The sequence below is a fragment of the Plasmodium falciparum genome (assembly GCF_000002765.6).
Source record: "Plasmodium falciparum 3D7 genome assembly, chromosome: 4".
Lineage (NCBI taxonomy): Eukaryota > Apicomplexa > Aconoidasida > Haemosporida > Plasmodiidae > Plasmodium > Plasmodium falciparum.
In genome coordinates, this window is record NC_004318.2 from 260,379 (window position 1) to 288,329 (window position 27,951).

Genomic DNA, 27,951 nt, shown 5'->3' on the forward strand with positions numbered 1-27,951 from the left:
ATAAAAGAAATATTTTATATATAAGACTTGTTAATAATTCTTTCAATTGTTTAATTGTTTATCTATTAATTATGTTCATGTTTCTTTTTGTTTAACAAACAAGTTAACGTCACATGCTAATATATATGACTTAATATTAAAAGAATTATTATTTCTAAGTATATAAAAGTACCCTGAATTCCCCCAGTTGGTACCCCAACTATTTAATACTTTCCAATATTTTATAATAACATTATTGTTATTATTAATAATATTATTATCACCATTATCATTATTATCACCATTATCATTATTATTATCACCATTATCATTACTATCACCATTATCTTTATTATCACCATTATCATTACTATCACCATTATTATTACTATCACCATTATTATTACTATCACCATTATTATTACTATCACCATTATTATTACTATCACCATTATTATTACTATCACCATTATCCTTATTATTTTCCTTCCATGTTGTTAAAATATGTTCCATGGTTTCCTTAGAGAGTTTATTTTTTTTAACAAAATTGGGTAAAGTATCTTCTCCCCATCCTACTATTACTACAGCATGATCCACCTTATTCCATATATAAGCATTGTTTTTAGTTCCATCATACATTTTAATGAAATTTCCTAATATTATTCCTTTTTTATATCCTATGAATTCACTTGAAGGTTCTATGGCTGCTGCTACTGGTCCATTGTAATAAATATATTTTTTTAATAATTCTTCATCCTGTATATCTAAATATTCAAATTTTGAGACATTTATTTTTACATCACAAGAATTTGATTTAAAAATATCATATTCTTCATCATCATCATTATTATTATGATTATTATTATATTTTTGTTCATCGATTAATATATAATCTTCATTTAATCCATATATATTTATATTTTTTTTATTATCATCTTTTTTATTAGGATCTGTTTGTATTTGATATGATAATATTAAAAGGTGATCATGATCATTATTTGTATACTCTTGATTTTTATTAGAATCATTATTTATGTTCATAGTTATTTGCTCTTTTATGTTTATTTCGTTATTCTTCTTTTTTTCATTTTTGATTTTAAAAACATCAAATTGATCACATAATAAAGAATTATCATCTTGACTCATTAATGAACTTTTTATTTCTAAATCATCTGTATTATAATTTATTTTTTTTTTATACTTTTCAAAACATTTTTGTGTATATAAATAATTTTCATAAGCATATTTTAAAGACAAATATATATATCCACCGTTACATCCTTGGTTGAATATATCACATAGTATTAATTGTTCATTACTAAAAAATAATGAATCGATATTTTTAATATAATTATATTTTATTCTTACTCTACTATTAATAATAAAAGATGCTGAATTTGCATAACACGAACCACAATCTTTTTGATCAATAGCATCATCTAAAATTTTTATATAATGTCCTAATCTCATTTTTATATCTTCTTTATTATTCCAATCAAAATTTTTTAAGTCTATATTTTTATCTATATATTTATAAAATAAACTATTCCTTTTCTCATATTTATTATTCCTATTCATAAGTAATAAACCTTTGTTGTATTTTCGAAACACATCTTTATGTCTCCTAAGATATACCACATTTTGGACATTATTATTATTATCATTATTATCATTATTATCATTATTATCATTATTATCATTATTATCATTATTATCATTATTATTATTATTATCACTTGAATGTGAAAGTTGATCATCTTGAGACTTTTGTAAATTATTTATTATTTTTTTTTTTTCATCATATAATTTATTATATTCATCTGCGTTTACAGATAATGGAGAAATATTCTGAACAGGAATTTTGTTGGTAGGTTGTTCAGAATGTTCTTGTACTTTTTTACCATACCAACAAAATTTGTCTATATTAAAACGACCTGAACTAATATAATTATCATTATAATAATCAATAAGTTGAAAGAAATTCTTTTCCTTAATTATCTTATTATAATTATCATCATTTTGTATTTCATTTATATTATTATTTCCTTTACTTATTATAATTTTATCTTTCATTTTTTTTCTTTTTGGTTTCTTTATTTTATTATTTCTTAATCCAAAGAAAGTTACATTCTTTCTTATCATGTAAATATGTGATATATTATTACTTATCTCTCTATTTTTTTCATCAATATTTAAAACACTTTTCTTCTCATCTTTTATCATATGTATATTATTATTTTTATCATCACTTCTTATGTTCTCTTCTATATTCTCTTCATATCTCATATCCCATATATTATTATCTAAGGAATATTTATTCATAACACCCATAATTAAATTATTACAATAACTATATGAAACATCACCTTTCTGTTTAAATTTAAAAAACGAGAAATACACTTCTTTACTATCATCCTCTTTGTATACCTCTATATATAATCCTTCATCATATATTATTTTCCAATAACCACTGTATCTAGAATTAATATCTCCCTCTTCATTCAATATGTTTAATGATCTATCTTCATTAAACACGATATATCTTTTCTCCTTTTCTTCGAATCGTTCCTTCGTATCTTCATTCTCTGGGTTCAAATCATCTACAAAAATATAAAATATATATATAAAAAAAAATATATATATAAAAATATGTATATATAAAATATATATATAAAAATATGTATATATATATATATATATATATATATTTATTTATTTATATATAATTAAAAAAATATATTACACCATGATAATCAGCGTTGTCAGGTCTTTTATATCCACATTGATAATCATAATTATTATCATAATTATTGTCATATGCTGTCGTTTCATTTTTCTTTATATCTCCAGATATATTCCATACATTTCCTCCTGTTACCTTATCATTCAATATAACACCTTCAACATTTTTTTGTTTCGAATTTTTTTTTTTTTTCAGGAGACCCAAGTGAATCTCCCACTTCCCCTCCACGTGTCTGCTTAAGCAGTGAACAGGAATATCACATTTTATAAAATTCAAAAATAATATATTAATTAAAAATAATTGAAATATTAAAATCATATCAGGGAAATTTATTTAAAAAATAATAAAAAAAAAAAAAATAATAAAAAAAATAAAAAAAAAAAACTTATATAAATAACAAATACACAACAAATATACAACAAATACACAACAAATATACAACAAATATACAACAAATATACAACAAATATACAACAAATAAATATACAAATTATGATATATATATGATATATATGTGATATACATATGATATATATATGATATACATATGATATATATATGATATATTTTTAAAAGAACACGTATCAACGGATCATATATATACGGTCAACAAAAAAATGACCCTTATAATTTAATTATTATATATAACATCATATTATATATATATAATTATTCATTTTAGACATTTTTTTTTTTTTTTATAAATCTTTTATAATTTTCCATTATTTATCATTTATATTTTTACCTATTTATTCTTTCCTGTTTTGTACTTTCATTTATATATAATGCACCATAGTGCATAAAAAAAAAAAAAAAAAAAAAAGAGAGAGAGAGAGAGAGAGAGAAAAAGAAAAGGAGAAGACGAAAGGGAAAGAGATATAGATATAAAGATAAAGTAATAAATTTCAATATTATATAATATAAAATAAGTACAATTTAAAAAAAAAAAAAAAAAAAAAAGGAAAAAGTTAAGACAACGTTATTATACATCAACATATCTGTATAGATATTTATATTTTTTTTTACATAATACATTTAAATATATGTATACATATAAACAGTATAGAAAAAAGATTATTCCATTTGTGAAATAAAATTTGTACACACATATATATATATATAGTTATACAAAAAAAAATTTGGCATACACACACACACACACACACACACATATATAATATATATACATATATATATATATGTTTTATTCTGTTATAAATTCATGTAATTTTCTTAATAAAAGTCTAAATATATAATCCAGTATAGCTTCCTCTGCAGCTTTCCTTGTCTTGTTAAGTTTTTCATATAATAATCTACAAAAAATAAAAGAAATAAAAAAAAAAAAAAAAACACATACACACATATATATATTATATATATATATATATTTATATATTCATTTAATCATATTTACACATTTTATACATTATCAAACCAACTCGTTATGATATTTTTCTCTTTTTTTTTTTTGTTACTTTTTTTTGATAGGTATATATTTACACAAATTTTCTTCGCTCACCAAAAGGTCATCATCCTTTATCTGAATACCCTCATTCTTTAGCAAGTTTACACTTGTTTCCGTAAAACTAAAATTGAAAGGTTTTATTTTGTTATTTAAAAAATCAGACATATTGATGGTATCTGAATTATTGAATGTCTTATTTAATAAATTATTTAAAACATATCTTGTATATATTCTTGATAAAATAAATTCGAAATTTTTCTTATTGAAATCTGGAATATTAAATGATGCTCCTGGCTTAAAAGAACTTTTTAATAAAATGTCTAATATTTTTTTATTTAATAAATTTAAATCTTGAAAAAATAAATGTATAAACATATACATTTCTTTTACTACCTTTTCTTTTTTTATTAAAGATATTAATGTATCTACGACTATTACAAAACTCGAAAAAACCTTTTTTTTATCCTTTTTATTTCCTTCATCTAAATCAAATAATATATTTCTAACAGCCTCTAAAAATACATGATTATTTATTTTCTCTTCATAATATTCTTTATCCATAGATACTGGATAAAAAGTAAAATATTTTGATATCCTGTCTGTTTTGGATCGAACAGAAGAGCTCCTCAACATTTTTTCTAAAGATATATAATATTTAAATAAATCTGGAGCTTTATAAAATTCTTCATTTTTAATGTTCGAGAGAAAACAACTTATGGAACCCTTACTACAATCTTTAATCTTGATTTTGTTATCGAAATTACAATTCTTATTATTTTTCAAGCATTCTGAATTGTTATCTTTGCCATCATAATTTTGTGCGTCATTCATTTGTGCGTCATTCATTTGTGTGTTATTATTTTGTTTGCCCTTCATTTGTGTGTTATTATTTTGTTTGCCCTTCATTTGTGTGTTATTATTTTGTTTGCCCTTCATTTGTGCGTCCTTTATTTGTTTGCCCTTCATTTGTGTGTTATTATTTTCTATTCCTTCATTTTGTACATCTGAACACATTGCAGTAATTATTTTTTCCCTCAATATCAAATTAAATATTCTTTTTAAAAAAATGTTCACATTAGATATTAATACATTTTCATCTCGACTAGATAAATCTTTTACAAATTCTTTGATCATAACAAAATTCTTTTCTTCTTTTAATTTTTTTTTATGGAGAGTAATCGGGTCTTTAGTATATGAATACAAATCCTTATCCTTAGCTGTATCATCTTTAATAATTCCATTTTCTCTTTTTTGTTTTTTTTTACTATCTTTATCTATATTTGTTTCTTTTATATCAATTTTTAATTCTTCATCTTTCTTAGGATCAAATAATATAGCTTCTATCAAATTATCCTTCAGCATCTTCTCTTCTTTTGTTTCTTTGTGTATTGTAACAAATTTTCCTTTCCTTATACCAAATACTATTGGTTTATCAACTTCTGTTCTTTCTTTAGTTTGTTCTACATTATGTAATACCCTTTTTAATAGTTTCTCATTATTTATATAATAAAAATCATTTTCCTGCTCCCACTTTAAAAAGTTCACATGCTTTAATTTTAAGCAACACAGGACAAACAAACAGGTAATCAACAGGTACCTTCTCATCTTTAAATCGAGTGTTAAATAATATAATATAAAAAAAATAAAATAAAATAAAATAGAAAAATAAGTAATATATATATATATATATGAATTTTTTTTTTTTTACCTTGCTGTTCAGATAAAACTGTTTAATAATAATGTATATTTAAAAAATACAATAATTTATATGTAATTCATTTTCTGGATATATTTTAAAAAATATAGACAGGGAAAACAAAAAAAAAAAAATAAACAAACAAACAAACATATATATATATATATATATATCATAATATATAACATATATATATTTTTTTTTTTCGAATCATTTTTGATGATTTTTAAAATGAATCCAACAACCATCATAAAAATGATCAAAGGGTACAGTATTAATTAAAAAAAAAAAAAAAAAAAAAAAAACTCAAATCAATAAAAATAAGTTCAACTTATTTTTTCATACCTTATAGTTTTATTCTTACAAGAGAAAAAAAAAATATCTAGGCACGTTTCATCACATGCATAAAAAAATAAAAAATAAAAAATAAAAAAAAAAAAATAAAAACATGATTCATATAAAGACAAATATATATACACATTTTTATTATTTTTTTCAAAAAAAAATTTTCATATAAAATATATAAAACATATATATATTAATAGGAACTCATCAAAAATAAATAAATATAAATATATATATATATATATATATATATAAATAAATAAATAAATGTATATATATATTTTTTTTCTATAAATGTTTATTTGGGATATTTTTAAAAAATTTATAATAATATTTATTTATTTATTTATTTATTTATTTATTTATTTATTCATTTATTTATTCATTTATTTATTCATTTATTTTTTGAATCAGTTTAATATTTAAAAAAAAAAAAAAATTAATAAATAAAAATTATTATTATTCTAAGAAAATTAAAAAATGTAACGACATCATTCTATAAAATATACTTTTGAAATCTTAATAGTATGCACATACATATATATATATATATATATATATATATTCCTTTACATTTTAAATGGTTATTTTTTTTTTTTTTTTTTTTTTTTTTTTTTTTTTTTTTTTTATATTGTTCTCATGACGTCTTAAAAGAGTTAAGAACAACTTCACTTTCTCCAGGTTGTATATCTAATTCAAAAGTGTATTCATTCTGTGAGTTGTTTGATTTACATTTACATTGAATAGTATATTGTTCGTTAACAAAATGTGGTATTTTTAAATAGTATGGATATTTTGAACTGTGTTTATTTGTATAAGAAGCATATCCTGGAATTAATGTTTTTAAATCCGTTACTTTATTTTTATGTAATACTTGATCAAAACAATTAGGTGGTTCGACCTTACCATTTTCTTCAAAGGCACATTTAAATCCAACTAATTCTCCAGGTTTTCCTTGTATTTTACAAACCTTATTATTTACCTTACCTGCTACAGATATGGGATGAGAAAAATAATTCTTATTATTGTTACCAAAATCACAACCTTTTATTACATTATTATTACTACGAACAAAAACACTCATTATTCCACGTTTTGAAATAATTTGCTTATTTGTAACTTCATCTTTAACAACAATATCATTTCTATTATTACTACTATTATATACATCATAGTTTAATATATCATTTGGAATATTTAAGGATTTTGGTAGATTTAATTTGGTCGTATTATCTGCTTGATCATTAAAAAATTTTGAAAGATCCTTCATTTTTTTAAATCTATTTAAAGCTTTATTTAAATATTCATCAGCTTGTGCCTCGCTAACATTCCCACCTTTTAAGTGTTTCATCACGTCGGCTTCGCTTAATTCATCGTCATCTTTTAGGAACCTATTGATTTTTAAAAACTTTTGTATTGTCACCGTGTCCAGATTACAAAAACAATAAAACGGTGTGTTTGTTCTAACATAAGGAGATATAAAAAGAGTATTTCCATATACTACAGAACCATATAATAAATCCTGTATAGACATTGTTGACTTATTTTGATTTATATTTTTAGATATATTTACAGTATGAAAACATAATGAATCAATTTTATTAGGACATATAAAAGTAATATCATCCGAAGGATTCGCATCTATTTCACAAGATACTTCCTTCTCTCCAGATAATAAATATTTCTCTTTTGTAAAATCACATTTGTGACTTTTACTCGATACCCATGCTTGTCTCCATAAAAGAACAACTAAACAAAAAATAACACCCTTCATAATAAAAAATTAAAAAAAATAAAAATAAAAATAAAAATAAAAATAAATAAATAAATATATATATATAATATATATGTGTGTGTATATATATTTATAAAAGAATTTGGTTTAAATATTTCACAATTTTTTATTTTTTCAATATGATATATATACACATTTATATGTATATGTGACATTCACATGTTTTATTGAATTAATTTTTTTTTTTTTTTTTTAATAATTTGTAAAATTTAAATAATAATATAATATTATTAAATAAAATAAGTACACATAAAAAGAAAAAAGAAAAAAGAAAAAAGAAAAAATATATATATATATGTATATATATATAAAAAATTGTTACAATATGACCAAAAAAAAAAAAAATATATATATATATATATATATATATATATATATATATTTAATTAACAAAATAAACATTTATAATTTATAGGATATTATAAATATTTCTGTAAATTTGGCATCACACATAAATAAACATATAAAGGGAAAAAATATATATATTATATATATATATATATTTTTTTTTTTTTTTTTTTTTCTTTTTTTTTTAACATGTAATGGTTGCGTCCACATTTAAGTATTTGTTAATTTCATCAACTCATCATAGGAATAAAATTTGTGTGGTTTAATTTTTTCCTTTCTTTCCATATGTATAGTACTTTTAACTATTTTTTTTAAATTCATTATATTCTTTTTTATATCTATTAAAGTATTTTTTTTAAATCTTTTTTGTTCGATTAAGTTGACATTTCTTTGTTTTCCTGACTTGTTCATAATTATATTTTCTTTCTTCTTAATGAAATGATATACTGTACCCCTTCTGCTATTATACCTAAAATAATAATAATAATAATAATAATAATATGTATGTATGTATAAATATATATATATATTCACACATATATATATTTTACATATTTACACACACACACACACATAAAAAAATAAATATATAAATACATACATATATTTATATTTATATATATATTTATATTTATATGTGCTACCTTGCCAGTCGCCCTATTCTATGTGTTAACACATTGTAATGCTTGGGCATATCAAAATTTATTACATAATTTACATTCACCGTATCTAATCCTCTTGATATATTATCATTACAAATTAATATATGCACCCTCTGGTTAAGGAAATTAGTCAAAATTTTTTTCTTTCTCTTGTTTGATAACTCACGACTATATTCCTTAATCGAATAGTCACTATGGTTAGTATAGCTAAAATAAATGGTAAGATATCTGTACAGTGTGTGTGACGAATCTTCATCTCCACAAAATATGAGCATGCTCAACATATCTATCAAAATAAACAAATAAATAAATAAAACAAATAATTAAAACAAATAAATAAAACAAATAAATAAAACAAATAAATAAAACAAATAAATAAAACAAATAAATAAAACAAATAAATAAAACAAATAAATAAAACAAATAAATAAAACAAATAAATAATATATAAATAGGAAAATATCTATGTATTACAAAAAGGTACAACTATATATTTAAAAATAAATAACACACATATATATATATATATATATATATATATATTTTCTTTTACATATATTTTATATATATATATGTGTGTACCCTTGTTAGGTATATCGTCCAATAATAATTTTATCAAGGTATACATTTTGGTATATTTATTTTTGGTGAAAAAATAAAACTCCTCATTTCTCTTATAATTCAACATATAATAAAAAAAAATAGGCCTATACAAATCTAAAGACATTAAATTGTCAGAAACTTTACACAAAGTTGCGGAGACTAGAATTTTTTGTAAAAAATATTTAGGTTTATAAATATTTGCACAATTATTTTGATGTTTCCTTACTAAATTTGTTAATGAATTTACTATAGAACATATATTACATTGAGTGTATGCTACAATTTTATCCACTTCATCAATAATTAAAAATCTTAAATTCATAAATATATCTTCATTACTATAAAATAATCCTTCAAACTTTTTTGTGGTTGTTACAAGAATATTACAATCCGATAAAAATTTCTTATGATTAATTGTTTCATCGAAATATAAATTTGAATGAAAATTGTTCATATCAATATTCATACATTTTAAATTTCTTAATTCAAAAATATTAATTACATTAATAATTTGATTTACTAATTCGTCTGTCGCCGTTAATATTAAACAATATAAAGTATTTTCATTATTATACAAAAAATAATCAATAATCGATATTATATAACATAATGTTTTTCCTAATCCTGTTGGTACTTCTATATATATATCTCCATTTTTTATACAATTTGATCCATATTTATATAATAATAAATATTCTAAAACATTAGATTGACATGCTAAGAAATTATTAAAGTGAAATTTATTAATTAAACTATTAATTATATATTCATTTATTTTTGTACTCTTTATATTATTCCAATCTAATATACTAATCTCTTCATCATCATTTATTTCCACAATTCGACAATGTGAACTTAACGTATTCCGGATTTGTTCAATTTTCTTTTTCTTCCTTTTTTTCTCTTTCTTAATTTCTTTCTTCATAATATCATCACATATGTTATCATTATTGTTATCATTATTGTTATCATTTATATCAATATTTATATTATCACAACAAATCATATGCTTCTTTTTTTCAGCAATATCGACTATTTTTAGATCATCAAAATTTTCCTTCTTCGACATCTCATCATTCACAAACCTCTCCAGGTGATTTATAAAAAAGGACCTTTTCATTTTACTCTTAAAATAATAAAAAATATTCACATTTATTTAAAAAATGTTATATTATATAATTAAAAAAAAAAAAAAAAATAAAAAAATAAATATAAATATAAATGAATACCATCACTAAATATATACATATATAATAAAATATAATATAATATATTTAGATATATATCATATATTTTTACAACATCGTAAAATAGTTTAGTAATATTATTATGAAAACAAAAAAAATTCCCATTTTTATCCCTTTAAAAAATAAAAAATAAAAAATATATATTATATTTATATATATTTTATATATATTACATACATATATATTATAATATTATACATGAATAAATATTATATAATATATATATATATATATATATATTTTTACTTCAATTTGTAGTAAAAAGCATTAAAAGCATAACTTATCCAAAAAAAAAAAAAAAAAAATTTAATATACAAATGTATTAATAATATATATATATATAAATCATATTTTTATATTATGTAATTAATTTAACAAATTTTATATACCGTAAACCCTTTCTGCTCTTTTTTCTTTTTTCTATTTTTTTTCTACTTTGATATTTAAAGAAATAATATTATAATTTTAAAAGATAAATTTTTATATACTATATAAAAAAACAAACAGTTGTAAAAAAAAAATAAAAAAATAAAATATACATATATTATATATATATATATATATATATATTTTATTCATTTATATTATTTTACTTAAGTTTTAAAAAAAAAAAATAAAAAATAAATATTTAAACATATATAATATAATATAATATTATATGCTGTTTTATATTTACATATAAATATACAATATATTTAACAGGTGTTGTAGGTACAATAAAAAAAAAAAATAAATAAAAAATAATAATAATAAATAAATTAGCATAATACAATAAATTATTATAAAACAATATGGATATAAAATCAACATTTCATCATAGCTATACATATAAAATAAAAACATATAAAATATATAAAAAATTATATATATATAATATTTAAAAATATTCTTTTCTCTCTTTTCTTTGTTCTTTTTATTATTTTCTTTAAGTTCTTGGATATTTCATATATATATATATATATATATATATATATATATATATATATATACATCCTATGATTCTTCGATTTTTTTATGAACCAGCTTATGAATAAAACATAAAAAGTTTACATAACTATATTCCTTCTCAACTTTATCCTCAACACATAATGAAATAAAGTGTTCTTCCAATGACGATCTACAAAAGGGCAAAAAAATATGCACACATAAATATATATACATATATATATATATATATATATATATATATATATATTTATTATTTATTTTCTCTTTATAAATATATTTACTTTGGTGGGACCACAACTAAGGGCACGTAATTATTAAAATGATGAATTCTTGTAATATTAGCAATTATACGTTGTAATTTTTCTAAAAAAATAGAACAAAATAAAACAAAATAAAAAATATACACACACATATATATATATATATATATATATATATTTAATATATCATACATCATAATGTAAAAATACTTACTTGCATTTGTACTATTATCTAATATTATTAACTGGTAACAATTTTGCTCAGTTGGCATATCGCCAATAATCTGCAAAAAAAAAAAATAAATAAATAAATAAATAAATAAAGAATTATATTTTTCTTTTTTGTCAATTATAATCTCAAAAATGGAAATATAAACATGCACATATATCTATCTATCTATATATATATATATATTTTTTTTTTTTTTTTTTTTTACGTCTGCGGTAAAATCTTGATCACAGTGATAACCAAAATAAAGATATAAATGGGTTGAACAATCCAATAAATATATACCGCTAGAATATATTTTTTCAGCACTTGTCGGTATCGCTCTTGGAAGGAAATTCTCGTCATCTACATCCATATAATCAATTTCATTATGTCGACCTTTCATATGAATTAAATACATCACTGGATATACAAACAAAAGAGAAGATATTATTGGCATCGACAACAATTTTATTAAGTTGTACACCTTTAAATCATGTAAAGCATCCTTCTTCACAACATTATGTTTTAATAAACACGAGGTAAATAGAGGTAACAATTTTAATGTGTCTGGTAAAATTAATTGTCCCGAGTGAGCCGACGTCGCACACTAAAAAAAAAAATATATATATATATATATATAAAATATTTATATATATGTATGTATGTATGTATGTATAATATTTATACATATAAATTATTTACATATATACACATTGTCACATGACAACGTATCATTTTGACATTTTACATTTAAACGATAGGAATATAATATGGCTGCCAAGTTATCTATAATTATCTTTGAATAATTATCATTATGCAATATATTCGTACACAATTGCTTAATCAATATATTCATTAATGCCTCCGCATCCGTATATCTAAAAACCGTACTTAAAGATGTTGTTAAATTCATATGGGTAGTATGTAACCTTACATAACGATCACCATACAAATTTGTATAAATACATGCACATTGTATGTATACTTGCTTCTTTGTCTCAGATATATCAGAATAATTTAATAAAAAAGCAAACGTATGGTCATGCCTAATTTTAGGTATTTTAATAGTATCCATACTTATTATAGAATTAAAATTATTATTACAACAGAACAAATTCTTTACTGTAATGTTTTGCGTATATCTTAACTTTAATTCACAACAATAAGCTATATTTTCGGATGTTAAGGTATCTTTTATATTCATATATATTTCCTTATAATCCTTCTGCCATAAAAAATTTTGTATAAATAATATATTGCCTCCTGTATTCTGTGCTATATATTGTAATGAAGGCACACATATACGAATATTATTGGATGCTATTATGGATATATCCACACTTATATTATATGAATATAAATCTAATAATAAAGCATCATAAAAAATCTTCTCTTTTACTTCTAAAAAATTTTCATGTATATCTCTTTTTTTCAACTCTTTAATACAACCTAAACCACAATTAGGAGTACTCGTATAAAACATACACACATTACCATTCCCATTTCTACTTTTTAATATATCAACTGCTATCTTCAATGCACTATTACCACAAGAAGCATATGATTGCATACACGAATTACTAAATAATTTTATACTATCTATTAAATTATTTATTTTATCCTTCTCATCTATACAACTAAAAAATAAATCGTCTAATGATAAAGGAATGAACGGATTATCTATATCACTCATTACAATAACCTGATTATTTTTATTTTTCTTACAATTATAAAAATATATACAACTATTGAATGAAATAATTGCAATTTTTGTCTTATCACATTTTACATTCTGAACAGCATAACGAATACCTTCTAATATCGTATGTGTTATATTACTATATATAGAATTATAAGAACATTCTATAACAAAAATAAAGTATGGAGGTAAACACTTTTTTATTTGTGGATATTTAAATAAAAAGGAACCTCTTTTCATTTTACAATCTTCTGTTTCTCCATCCTTTTCTATAATAATATTTTTTATATCATGCATATTAAAGTGAAAATTATTAATAATATCATCAATGTTACAATAAGAATTCTCATCCTTTGGATTTAGCATTTTATTTGGAGAAACGCCACTTTTCTGAACATAACCATAATTGTTCATGCCTTGAGAATTATAATTATAATTTACTAAATTGTTCTCTTCATTTTGTAAACTCGTTTGTGTCTCATTGTAATAATTGTTACTACCACTGATGTTATAATTGTAATTATTATTATTATAATTGTAATTATTATAATTATTATTATAATTATTATTATAATTATTATTATAATTATTATTATTATTATTAATATTAGTATCATTTGTATTGCTTTCACCCTTAATGTCTGACATAACCAAACTGTTTGATATTTGCTTTGTAAAAGACATAATCTTATTCGTTATCATAGAAGCTGCCTGATTCAAATTCTTATTTATATATGTATAAGACAACTTAAAATTATTATTACTATTATAATATATAGGGGGTAATAATATATCCACACTACCCTTCAATAATGGAGATATACCTGTTGATATACAATCATTTGGACCTTCCATACGTGAATTCATCTTTTCATTATATTGATATATATCAAATAATACATTTTCATTTATTAAAAATTCGGTATCACAAAAAACACAATGAACTGATTTAGATATATCTTCCAAAATAGTTGCATGCAAATAACTATAACATTTAGGACATCTTAATATTTCGATGTTCTCCTCTTTATCATTTATAACATCTTTCATATCAACCTTCTCTACACACTCTCCCTCATTTAAACGAGCAAACGGATTTACTATAATACCAAACGGTATCTTAGATAATTCTAAGGTTTCTGAAAATAAAGGTATCTGATATAAAGTACTTTTAACAAAACGTGGATCCGCTTTGCCTGTGTCTATAGATATATAAGGTTGATAATAAGACGGAGGTGATATATATTTACATGTATCATATACTTTCAAATTACGTCGACTCTTCTTATCTTGAAAATTAATTATTGGTCTAGGTATCTTATTCATATCTATTCGATTATACGTTTTTTTAATTAATGTATATATTTCTTCTCCATTTTCTCCTACGGAATTATCAAAATCACTTGAGTCCTCATCACTAGAACTATCCTTCTCACCTGACTCCTCATTATCTTCATCCTCCTCATCATTACTTTTCACATTTCCTTGTCCATTTTTCATTATACCCTTTCCCACATCAAAATTATGTATTGTGCTCTTTTCAATAGAATTATTATTTTGTTGTACACTAATTTCGTTTATGCTTTTACTTTTAAATGGGCTATACTTTATACTGTTTTGTGTAACATTAACTGGTTGACTGTTATTGGGGTAATAATTATTTTGGTAATTTGTTTGATTGCTTACATTGTTATGTAAATTATTGTAATTATATGACTGGTTCATATTATTTGGTGACTCGTTCATGTTATTATAAGTTTTATTGTTCAAATTATTTTTTTCTACCTGACCGTTCATATTAAAACTTGTCATTTGGCTAGTTACCGGAGCATTTTCCTTTGTATTGTTTGAATAAAAGTGTGTATTTGTGTTCGTTGGTTGGTTATTATAATAACTATTACAATTACTATAAATATTATTATTATTATTAATATTATTTATATTATTACTATTAATATTATTTATATTATTATTATTATTTGTGTAATTAGTTTGATTTATATTATAGTTTTGTACATTTGATTGTGTAGAAGTATTATCGTTTATAAAATTGTTTGCATTATTTGCATTATTTGTAATGTTTTTATTATTTATATGAGGGTTCATATATTGACTCTTTTGTCTAGCAGCAGAATAAAAATTTTGATCATTATTTTTTTGATCAAAAGGGGAAGATACAGATTGATTATTATAATTATAATTATTATTCAAAGTGACTTGTGATAAATTATTTATTAACTGGCCATCATTATTATAATTATTATAATTATTATTATTATTATTATTATAATTATTATTATTGTTGTTGATGTAATTATTATTTTTTATGTCTTCTGCATTTTCATTAAAATTGTTGGTATTATGAATATTTTCTTTACTCACACTATTAGCAATATTCATATTCGTAAAATTTATACTTTCCTTTTGTTTTTTCATGTCATTCATTTATTTTTCATTTTGTAATATATCCACATTTACATTAAAATGCTTATGTATATCATTTTTTTTATTTTAAATATTTATCAAATTGATTAATTTGATAAATGGAAATAATAAAAATAAAAATATATATTATGTATATAAAAAAAAAAAATATATATATATATATTTTTTTTTTTTAAATAACTTCAGGAGAAAAAAACATCATGTTCTTTTTTTTTTTCTTTTTTTCAAGATATGAAATATTTAATTTCTAAAGTATCTATTTATTTATTTTTTTATTTTTTCTTTTATTTGATATAATAAAGAATTGTTCATATATTAATAATAATAATAATAATATATATATATTATTTATATATTATATTTTATTTTATTTTATATTTAAAATGTAAAAAAAAAAAAAGAAAAAAAAAGATTTATAAGGATAATGATAGTTTAATTTTTTATTAATATTTAAAAAAATTTATTATGATGTATTTTATTTTTTCTTTTTTTTTTTTTTGTGTTTATATATAAAAATAAATATTTATATATATATATATATATATATATATATATTATTATTAAGCATACGCCATAAATAATATAATTATATATTATATAATATTATATATATAATAATATATATATATAATATAAAATATATATACAAAATATTTTTTATATGTATATAAATATATATTTATATTATAAAATGCATTTATTTAATTTTATGATAATTTGATTTTTATTCTTGAATATTTAAAATTATAAGGGTTAAAATTATATATTATATTCCATATTATAATTATATATATAATATATATATATATAATATTTCATATACATATAATTAATATTATATAAATATATATATATATAATATAATGTATGAATATTTTTATATTTTCTTATTTAAAAATATAAAGGTGTATAAAAATATATCCTTTTAACAATCCCTTTTTTTTTTCTTTTTTTTTTCTTTTTCATAAAGTACGTTTATGTAAAATTAATATATAAGTAAATAAATAAATATAAATATATTATATATATATTATATTAAAAATATAAGAAATATCCTCATAAAAATGTATATATATATTCCTTAAAGATATTATATATTTATATATTATATCTTTTTTATAAATATACATACCAAGTTAATATAAACATTTTCCGATAAATAAATAAATAAATATATATATATATATATATATATATAATATATAGTGTTATACATCAATTCATGATATTATAAAATAGGACAACACACTAAAATATAGAAATATATGTATACTTCCTTTTATGTAACAATTTGCTTTTCCTCTTTTTATAAATATGTATATATAATATGGTTTCTGTATTTCTGTTTTCCTTTTTTTTATATTCAAGAAAGTAGAAATATTAAAAGAATATTTTCTCCGTTAAAAATGATATATCTCTTATAAAATATATATGTATACATATATATATATATATATATATATATATTTCTAATGCATTTTATGTATTTTATAAATGTATGAATAAAATTTATTTTGATAGGTCTATCAAGTTGAATTATTCCCAGAGGTTATATTATATATATTATAATATGCTTGTCTTTTATTAATTAGTTAATTTATTTATATTCTTTTTAATTTTTAAAGTGTGTGCGCCAAGAATTTTTTTCATTTCTTTAATTTTTTTTTTTTCTGTTCATTAATAAATATTAAAAAAGTAAAAAAATTCAGAAAAAAAAAAAAAAAAAAAATACACATATATATATATATATATATAATAAATAAGTATGTTATGTGTACTTGAAAAGATATAATATATATATATAATATGTACATGTATTATTTTATATATATATATATGTTATAACATTGAACAAATAATATTTAATATATATAATATTATAGATGGGAACAATGTAAAATTTAAAATGTTGTAACGTGCACATTTTGTGGAAATCAGCAACTAGGAAAAAAAATAAAAAAAAATAAAAAAAAATAAAAATAAAATAAAAGTAAAATTAAAAGAAAAAAAAAAAAAAATATATATATATATAATAAAATAAAAAGAAAAAGATAAACATAGAACTGTTCTATTATTATATTATATTCAATATATTATATATATATATATATTAAAAAGTAATTCTCCACTTTGATTTTTTTTATTCTTCTCTTAAGAAAAATATTAATTTAATTTTATCTTTGATGATGCAAAATTAGGTTATCCATTATAAAAAATAAAAATAAAAAAAAAAAGAAAAAGAAAGAAATGCTAGGAACAAAATTTATTTTGAACATTTTTAAAAACAAATTTAATAATTTATCAACAAGGTTTATCAAATATGTGATTAAAAGTTATAAAAGAACATGTCCACATATAAGTGATTTCGAGCCATTTTGTGAGTTTAAAAAGAATATATAAATATATAAATATATAAATGTATAAATATATAATTATTTATATTATTTTTATTTTTATTTTTTTTTTTTGGTGTAGCATCCATGTATTATTATACTGGATTACATAATTATAGGACATTTTATTTGCTCATAAAAATAAATGAAATATTTAACATAAACAAATACAAACAAATATACATTATAGTTAACACGGATAAATATGACTTCACTACTGATGGTAAAAAAAATAATATATATAAACCATTCTATTTTGTCTTATGAAAAATTTTTTACGTTTTTTGTATTATAAACACTAATTAAATGAAATACGTGATTATATAATCCTTAAAAGTATACACACATATATATATATATATATATATTTATTTATTTATTCTTTTATATCTTCATTTTAGATATAGAGACGAATAAAAAAAATAGGATATACCTTGATCAGAGGGTTGACATAAAAATAAGACAATGTGATGAAGTTATAAGAATTAATTTATTTACAACAAAACTAACAAAAAAAGTTCATATAGGAGAAATCAAAATAGATATTAATGCCAGCATAATATCAAAATGTTTTCCAAAAAATGAATGGTAAAACCAAATATATACATATATATATATATTTCATATGAACGTATATATTATTATCCATATTATATTTTTTTTTTTTTTTGTGGAACATGTTGCTCTAGGTTTGTGTGTATAAAGGACGGACAAGAAGTGTGCAAGGTCCAATTGTCATTTTATAAAAGTAAAAAATTAACAAATATATAAATATATATATATATATATGTGTGTATATATATATGTTTATTTTTTTATTTTATTTTATTTTTATCTTTTAGCGCAAAAATATGCGTGCCCTAGTGAGTGCATGTTCATACATGATGGTCTCGAAATTTGGAAGGACAAATCAAAAAGTGGCAGCACCAAAAAAATAGACATAAATAATATACATAAAAATTTTGATGACAATGATGAGCATTTAGCGATGATAGACATTGATACGGTGAAAAAAAAAAAAATAAATATAAATATATAAATATAAATATAAATATATATATATATATATATATATATATATATATATATATAACATTTAAACGTTGGATGATTATACACATATATGTACATATTCATTTATTTATTTATTCATTCATTTATTTATTTATTTATTCATTTATTTATTTATTCATTCATTTATTTATTTATTTATTCATTTATTTATTTATTCATTCATTTATTTTATTAGGATATAAATGATATAAGCTTAATACAAAAATTAAAGTTGATAAGTTTTGTATTAGAGCAGGAAATATGCGTATTTGATTTTTACGCATATGTGCTTAAATATATGTACGCCAAAGAAATTATGGGTAAACAAACTAATAAATAAATAAATAATTATATATATATATATATATATATATATTTATTTATTTATTTACTTGTTATTTTTTTTTTTTCATACTATATTGTCACATATCATTCAAATGTGTATCAATTTTGTATAGGAGAATGGTTCTTATGTTTCCTATGCTTTAAAAATAATAAAGATCAAGAAGAAATAAATATTGAAACAATAATTGAAAGAAACATACACAGAGATATTAATATACCCATGTTAAATATTCAAAGAATTGTTGTTGACAAAAGAAATAATACAAACGCTAATATAATTTATACTTATCAAGATGAAAAGTATACATTAAGCATACATTCAAAAAAAAACTTATACTACATAATAGATGCCATTACAATTTTCACAAACGACGTAAGGGAAAAAAAAAAAAAAAAAAATATATATATATATATGTGTATATATATGTATGTATTATATATATATGTGTATATATATGTATGTATTATATATATATGTGTATATATATGTATGTATTATATATATATATATATATATATATATATATTAAAAAGTAATTCTCCACTTATTTATATTTACATTCTTTCATCAAATAAATATTATTTTTTTTTATCAGCTCAAAATTTTGAAGGAATCTTTTGGAGATGAGCTTGAATACAGAAAAAATATAATTATGAAAGAAAACACCATGAAGAAGTTAATGGGTAAAATTATAAAAATAAATAAATTAACATTATATATATATATATATATATATATATATATTTAATTTTTTTTTTTTTTTTTTTTTTTTGTTGTCAGGTAAGAGAAGATTATCTTCCCCTCGGTTTCGAAAAAATTTACCAAAAAGTACGCACAAAATGATAAAAGAAATGTATGATGAACAAGATTGTTCACATGATGTGAAAGAAAGTAACACTCAATTTTTTGAAAATGATATGAAAACAAACGAAATAAAAAATGATAATATTCAAACAGACGAAATAAAAAATGATAATATTCAAACAGACGAAATAAAAAATGATCATATTCAAACAGACGAAATAAAAAATGATAATATTCAAACAGACGAAATAAAAAATGATAATATTCAAACAGACGAAATAAAAAATGATCATATTCAAACAGACGAAATAAAAAATGATAATATTCAAACAGACGAAATAAAAAATGATAATATTCAAACAGACGAAATAAAAAATGATCATATTCAAACAGACGAAATAAATAATGATCATATTCAAACAGACGAAATAAAAAATGATCATATTCAAACAGACGAAATAAAAAATGATCATATTCAAACAGACGAAATAAAAAATGATATTAATACATCAAACGAAATTTTCTTCAAAGCACAATTAGAAAATACCATACAAAATATATAGTAATATCTCTTATAAAATTAAAAAAAAAAAAAAAAAAAAGAAAAAAATTAATTATTTCCGGTATTATTCATACTTTTTATATTAATAGACATATTATCTATATAATATGTTATATAGAAAAACAAAATAATGTATATAAAAAGTTGTTTTTTTGTAAAGTTATATTGCACATATAATTTAATATATATAAATACATTTTATTATTATATAATTAACTTGTCATGTGTAATTTTTTTATAAATATTATATATTTTGAATTAATAATATAAGCATTATAATATTAACTATTTATTATATATATATATATATATATATATATATATATATATATATATATATATATTTATTTATTTATTTAATGAGAAATATAACTTTTAACATTTTTCCCTTTTTTTTTTTTTTTTTTTTTTTTTTTTTTATTATTTTTTTTTTTTATTTTTTGTTTTTTTTTCTTTATGTCTTATTTTAAATTTCCCTGCACTTATTATGTCTAAAAAGTTGTGACCTAATTTTCTTTTTATAGAATCTGCTGAATCAAGAATTATTTCCGAGTTTTCATTTGAACTTGTTTCTTCATTTATAAAATCAAAAATATTTTCAAAGGGTTCTTCAATAGTATCTTCATTAAAAGAATCATTTTCTAAATTATTATTACCCTCATGTATATTATCTTTATTTTCTACTCCATCGTTTATTTCTACACCATTGTTTATTTCAACATCATCGTTTATTTCGACATCATCGTTTATTTCTACATCATTTTTTATTTCCACATCATTTTTTATTTCCACATCATTTTTTATTTCGACATCATCGTTTATTTCTACATCATTTTTTATTTCCACATCATTTTTTATTTCCACATCATTTTTTATTTGTACGTCATTTTTTTTTTCCACACCATTGTTTATTTCAACACCAGTTTGTTTATTTTCCGGATCGCTGTCTTTACCTCCTCTAAGCAATGGAGGGTAAAACTCCTTAATAAAGGTTAAGGTCTTGTCTATTTTTTCATTGTCCTTATTTTTTTCTTTATATACTAAAGAGATATATTTAGGAAATGTTCTCTTCTCTTCATTTGGGTGTGTGTGATTTTTTTTTTTATCTGGAAAAAGGACATTTACATTTTTCGATTTATTAATTACAACTACTTGTTGTGTGTCCCCAGATTGTAATATGCTTCTTTGAAGATCAAGATTACTTTCTATCGACTTGAAAGAAGAATTATTATTATTATTATTATTATTATTATGATATTTATTATATTTATCATCATCAAGATCGGTATTGTTATGGTTGGTATTATCATTAATTATATTTTCTTTAAAATCAATAAAATCTTCCTCTTCTTTAAATGATTCGTCCTGACCATCCTGCACCTCATGATAATCATCAACATTATATTCATAATTAATAACGTCTTGATTATTTTTATTTTCATGTTTAATATTATAAAATTTTAAATTATTAAAAGAGATATTGTATTTATTCTTAAGAAATGTATCATGTATTTTGTTTGTGTGGTTTCCTTTACTAGAATGATTATTGTGATAATCGTTGTGATAATTATTATTGGGATGATTATTTCTATTGTAAAAATTATTTATATCATTTATTTTAAAATTTTCATTATAATTATTAACATAATTTTTATTAAATGACATATCATTTTCGTCTTCATCTTTCTTTTCTTTAATTATATGATTCATTTTTTTTTCGTGATATATTTCCTTTTTATTATTTATAATATCATTAAATTCAGTTTGTAATTTTTTGGTTTTATATATTTTCTCTTCTTCAACTTTAATAATAATTTTACCTGTATAAACAATATTAGGTTCTGTAAAATAATTACAAGTACAAGAGATTGTTTTATCTTGGTTCGTCTCATTTAATAAAATATATCTGGTCTGATTAACATCTAAATCATGATGTATCAAATCAAATCTAGGAAATGGAACCGCTCCTGGTAATATATCTTCCACATTTATGTTATCATTTACAAATTCAAAACAATTAATTGGTTCTGTTTGAAAATATCCTCCTACGTTATATAATTTATGTTCATTATTAAAAATATTTTTAAATAAATGAGAATATGAACTATTATTATTACTATATATACCAAATATATTTTTTTGTATATCGTTTGATTTGTTTGTAAGATGTCTATATTGTATATTATCATAAGATTTATATGGAGGACCACATTGAAATCCGACAATTTCATTTGATGCATGTAGTACACATTCCGTATTTCTGTTTGAATTATTTAAAATAATTTTATTACTTAGAAATGATTCTTTTTCACTATAATCTTTATATAACAAAGGGTCTTCATCAATTTGAAAAGAACAACCTTTTATTTTCGTTGAATTTTTTCTTAAAAATATCTTCATAGGAAAGGAATAAATATTATTATTCTTATCAAAATCATTCCTATATTTGTAAATACAATTTAAAAAAATATCATTTTGAATAAAGGATGGAGTAAATATTCTCGCTAAATCATCTACTTTATTAATATTGCTCAAAAATCCTGGAATAAATTCTTCAACCGATTTCTTTAAATATAAATCATCATCATTTTTATTGTAATAATTATGTTCTTTATTATTATTATTTTCATCCTTGTTATTTATAGATATACAATCCATCGAATCATACCATTTTTTTCTAACATTATTATAATCTGGATATTTTATATTTATTATATGATACGTACCAGGGTTTATAATATAATTATTACCATTTATACATATAAATCCCTTCTCAGAATCGGAAGCATTCATTTTTGAACACATATCTAAGATATTACTATTCTTAATTATATTATTAAAAAATTCTGCTATTTCTTTACTACTTTCAGTAATATGAACCTCTTCACTTACATTTGTATTATCCTTAATTATAATATTATTCTTTTGTATATTATTATTATTATTACTATCATCTTTATCCATATTATTTTTTGCTTCCTTATCTATAATAACATTTATTTCATTTTTATTTTCTTCTTCAAAATTGTTGTTGATTTCATAATTAGGTTCTATTTCTATTTTTATATTTTTATCATCTATATTATTTTCTTCTTCTTTATCTATATTTTCTTTCTTATTGGATGTATAAAATTCATACACAAACTTGTCTTTTTTTTCATTATTATTTATTTCTTCAGCATTCTTTTCTCGTGAAGTAATTCCCTTGATTCTATCATCCTTATGAATTTCTTTATCTCTTATATCGTTTTGTATATTTTCTTTTGAGTTGTTGAATTTTTCTTCATTTTTTATCTTTTCTGTTACTTTGTCTTTAAATACCTGTGTCCAGTCAAACTTTTTTGGATTATCAAGATTTGGTTTTTTCTCCGCTTCGTCTATATGTTCAACGTTGTATATATCTACAGAATTGTTTATATCGCCCACATTGTTTATATCTCCAGCATTATTTGTATCTCCAGCATTGTTTATATCTCCCACATTGTTTATACCATCAACATTTTTTATACCATCAACATTTTTTATACCATCAACATTTTTTATACCATCAACATTGTTTATATCATCAACACTTTTTATATCTCCAACACTTTTTATATCTCCAACATTTTTTATATCATCAACATTTTTTATATCAATATTTGTTATTTCCTTATTATTATCTAACATTTCAGTGTTATCCTTTTGGCCTTTATTTTTTATATTATCCTCTTGAATAATCTGAATATTTTTCCTGACAACATCTACTTGATTTTCCTTCTTATGTTGAATTGGTGTGTTATCTTTTCCTACTTTTGAATTTAAAAAATTCACTATATTGGAAACATTAACATTTTTGTCTTTTTTAATTTCTTTGTTAAAATAGTCTATAATATCTTCTATCTTGGCTCCTTTATCCTTGTCTAAATTTCGTACAACTAATTCAACTTCTACATTTTCATTATAATTATTATTTGTGTGCTTATTATTTAAATTATTCACATCTCTATTATTATTATTATTATTATTATTACTATCATTATTGTCGTGTATTATAAATACATTTACATTTTCTTTCTTATTTTTTTGGTTAGATTCATTTTTAATATTTCTATGTATAATATTATCTTTTTCATTTCTGCTTAAATTTCTCATGGGGATTTCATACCTTGCTTCTCTATCCATTCTATCTAATTCTTCTTTATAAAGTCTATCGATTTCTTCTAGTTCTAAATTTTGTATTTTTTCTTTTTGTATATCTTGTAATATTGCTCTCCTTACATGTTGAATTTCATCACTATCCATTTTGTTTAATTCTTCTTCATATATTTTATCTATTTGATCTTTATCCATTTTATTTATTTTCTCTTTTTCAATTTTGTGTAATTTTTCTCTATGAATTTTTTCTTTTTCTTCCTTGTCTATTTTTTCTAATTCTTCTAGGTATACTCTATATAATTCGTCTCTGTTCATTCTATCTAATTCTTCTAGGTATACTCTATATAATGCGTCTCTGTCCATTCTATCTAATTCTTCTTTGCTAAGTTTGTTTTTTACTTCTCCGTATAATTCTTCTACATGATCTTTATGTATATCTTTATCTATGTCTACATCTATATCTATATCTTTTTTTTTCTTTTTGTTTATATCTATATCTTTTTTTTTGTTTTTATCCTTATTTGTTTCCTTTTCATTTTTAATTAAGTCTTTTATATTTTTGTTACTTATATCTTCTATATACATACTATAAATTGCATCTCGATCCATTTTGTCTAATTCTTCTCTATATATTTTATCTATTTCATCTTTATCCATTTTGTTTATTTTTTCTTTTTCGATTTTTTCTAATTCTTCTCTATGTATTTTATCAACTTGATCACTATTCATATTATTTATTTCGTCCTTGTAAGTTTTATTTATTTCTTCTTTATTCATATTTCTAATTTTTTCTTGTTCAATCCTATTTAACTCTTCTCTATACATTTCATATAATTCATCTTTGTCCATTTTGTTTAACTCTTCTAGCAATATTTTATGAAATTCATCAAGTGATTTTTTGTCAATATTCCCTTTGAAATATGTTTCAATTTCTTCTTTTCCCATTTTGTCTAATTCGTCTCTGTAAAAGGTTTCTAGTTTCGATTCATCTAATATGTGAGATTCTTTTGTACTTGTATTTGTGTTTGCACTTGTGTTTGTACTTGTATTTGTATTTGCACTTGTATTTGTACTTGTATTTGTATTTGTGTTTGTATTTTCCTTTTTTTTCTTCAGCTCTTCAATTATTTTTTTTTTTTTCTGCTTTACATCTAAATCATCTTTTTCAATTTTCTCAGGGTTTATTAAAAGAGAATCTATAAAAGGATTATCATGCTGTCCCGAGAGAATTCGTATAACCCTTCTATATTTATCCAACATTTCATTTTTCAAGTATTCATTAGGATATATTACTCTTTGCTCATGAATAAAAATTTCTTCATATTTGTTGTAATTCTTTTTATACAAAGAAAACATATTTACATAATAATAATAATAAGAAGAAGACATGTTCATTTTTTTTATCATTATAAGGGATTTTAAAGAGAAATAGATTTTTTCAAATGGTAAAAATATTATTCTTATAACATACAAGAAATTATTAGAAATAATTGAATATATATTCTTTACATAACTATCTATTCTTTTTAACATATATAAAATATCAAAAAGATTATTCCTTTCAATATCAAAAAGATTATCCCTTTCAACATAAACCACTTTTTTATTAGTTTCTATATTCTTCTCAAAATGTTTTGTTTTATAATAAATTTTAATATATTTCATAAACAAATTCCTTATATATAACTTCATCATCTTAATTGTTTTATAAAACAAAAGGAAGAATAAACGGTTTTCTTTTTTAAAACCTGAACATAAATAATGATTGGATATATTATTAATTCTATTTTCTACATTATTATTTCTTTTTAATAATCTGTTCGTTTCCTTATTATATTTATTTAACATATTATATTTACTCATCACATGTATATTTAATGCACTTCTAATTATATAAAGTTGTATAAAATTATATCTCTTCCATCTTTCAGAAACATTATTATAAAAGGGGATACATTTCATATATCCGTTACAATTTGTAGAACTAGGAAAATCATTTTCCTTTTCATTTGACAATAATAATAAAGAACTATATAAATTCTCAGGTTTTATTATCTCAAAAATATTATTATATGGTTCTTCTGTCATGTAACGATTACAAAAGAAATATCCGATAAATCGTATAAAGATAACAACAGAACAAAAGAAAATAAACGATAAAATAGAACCCTTCTCCATGTTTAATACCAATACTTAGAAATAAATAAATA

The 27,951-nt window shown here is 20.2% G+C and overlaps 7 protein-coding genes across 7 annotated transcripts; 1 reads left to right on the forward strand and 6 right to left on the reverse strand.

The window, feature by feature from the left end:
• Nucleotides 1–75: 75 nt before the first annotated feature.
• Nucleotides 76–3,040, reverse strand: PF3D7_0404700 (dipeptidyl aminopeptidase 3; the record flags this gene model as incomplete). The annotated part of the gene is made up of 2 exons (XM_001351323.2): nt 76–2,579; nt 2,725–3,040. The coding sequence occupies 2 exons, from the start codon at nt 3,038–3,040 to the stop codon at nt 76–78; spliced, it is 2,820 nt and encodes a 939-aa protein (XP_001351359.2).
• Nucleotides 3,041–3,926: 886 nt separating this feature from the next.
• Nucleotides 3,927–5,792, reverse strand: PF3D7_0404800 (conserved Plasmodium protein, unknown function; the record flags this gene model as incomplete). The annotated part of the gene is made up of 2 exons (XM_001351324.1): nt 3,927–4,035; nt 4,198–5,792. 2 exons carry the CDS (start codon nt 5,790–5,792, stop codon nt 3,927–3,929), a joined length of 1,704 nt encoding a protein of 567 aa, XP_001351360.1.
• A 1,073-nt stretch (nt 5,793–6,865) lies between these two features.
• PF3D7_0404900 (6-cysteine protein P41) lies at nt 6,866–8,002 on the reverse strand (the record flags this gene model as incomplete). The annotated part of the gene is made up of 1 exon (XM_001351325.1): nt 6,866–8,002. One exon carries the CDS (start codon nt 8,000–8,002, stop codon nt 6,866–6,868), a length of 1,137 nt encoding a protein of 378 aa, XP_001351361.1.
• A 579-nt stretch (nt 8,003–8,581) lies between these two features.
• Nucleotides 8,582–10,756, reverse strand: PF3D7_0405000 (ATP-dependent RNA helicase DDX51, putative; the record flags this gene model as incomplete). The annotated part of the gene is made up of 3 exons (XM_001351326.1): nt 8,582–8,840; nt 9,016–9,319; nt 9,616–10,756. The coding sequence occupies 3 exons, from the start codon at nt 10,754–10,756 to the stop codon at nt 8,582–8,584; spliced, it is 1,704 nt and encodes a 567-aa protein (XP_001351362.1).
• Nucleotides 10,757–11,876: 1,120 nt separating this feature from the next.
• Nucleotides 11,877–16,446, reverse strand: PF3D7_0405100 (protein transport protein Sec24B, putative; the record flags this gene model as incomplete). Its single annotated transcript, XM_002808594.1, has 5 exons — nt 11,877–12,000; nt 12,113–12,194; nt 12,306–12,375; nt 12,529–12,909; nt 13,051–16,446. The coding sequence occupies 5 exons, from the start codon at nt 16,444–16,446 to the stop codon at nt 11,877–11,879; spliced, it is 4,053 nt and encodes a 1,350-aa protein (XP_002808640.1).
• Nucleotides 16,447–18,693: 2,247 nt separating this feature from the next.
• On the forward strand, nt 18,694–21,605 carry PF3D7_0405200 (ag-1 blood stage membrane protein homologue; the record flags this gene model as incomplete). The annotated part of the gene is made up of 9 exons (XM_001351328.1): nt 18,694–18,823; nt 18,922–19,062; nt 19,241–19,427; nt 19,529–19,587; nt 19,682–19,845; nt 20,089–20,212; nt 20,351–20,610; nt 20,834–20,921; nt 21,019–21,605. The coding sequence occupies 9 exons, from the start codon at nt 18,694–18,696 to the stop codon at nt 21,603–21,605; spliced, it is 1,740 nt and encodes a 579-aa protein (XP_001351364.1).
• Nucleotides 21,606–22,024: 419 nt separating this feature from the next.
• Nucleotides 22,025–27,919, reverse strand: PF3D7_0405300 (liver specific protein 2, putative; the record flags this gene model as incomplete). The annotated part of the gene is made up of 1 exon (XM_001351329.1): nt 22,025–27,919. One exon carries the CDS (start codon nt 27,917–27,919, stop codon nt 22,025–22,027), a length of 5,895 nt encoding a protein of 1,964 aa, XP_001351365.1.
• Between the last annotated feature and the right edge of the window lie 32 nt (nt 27,920–27,951).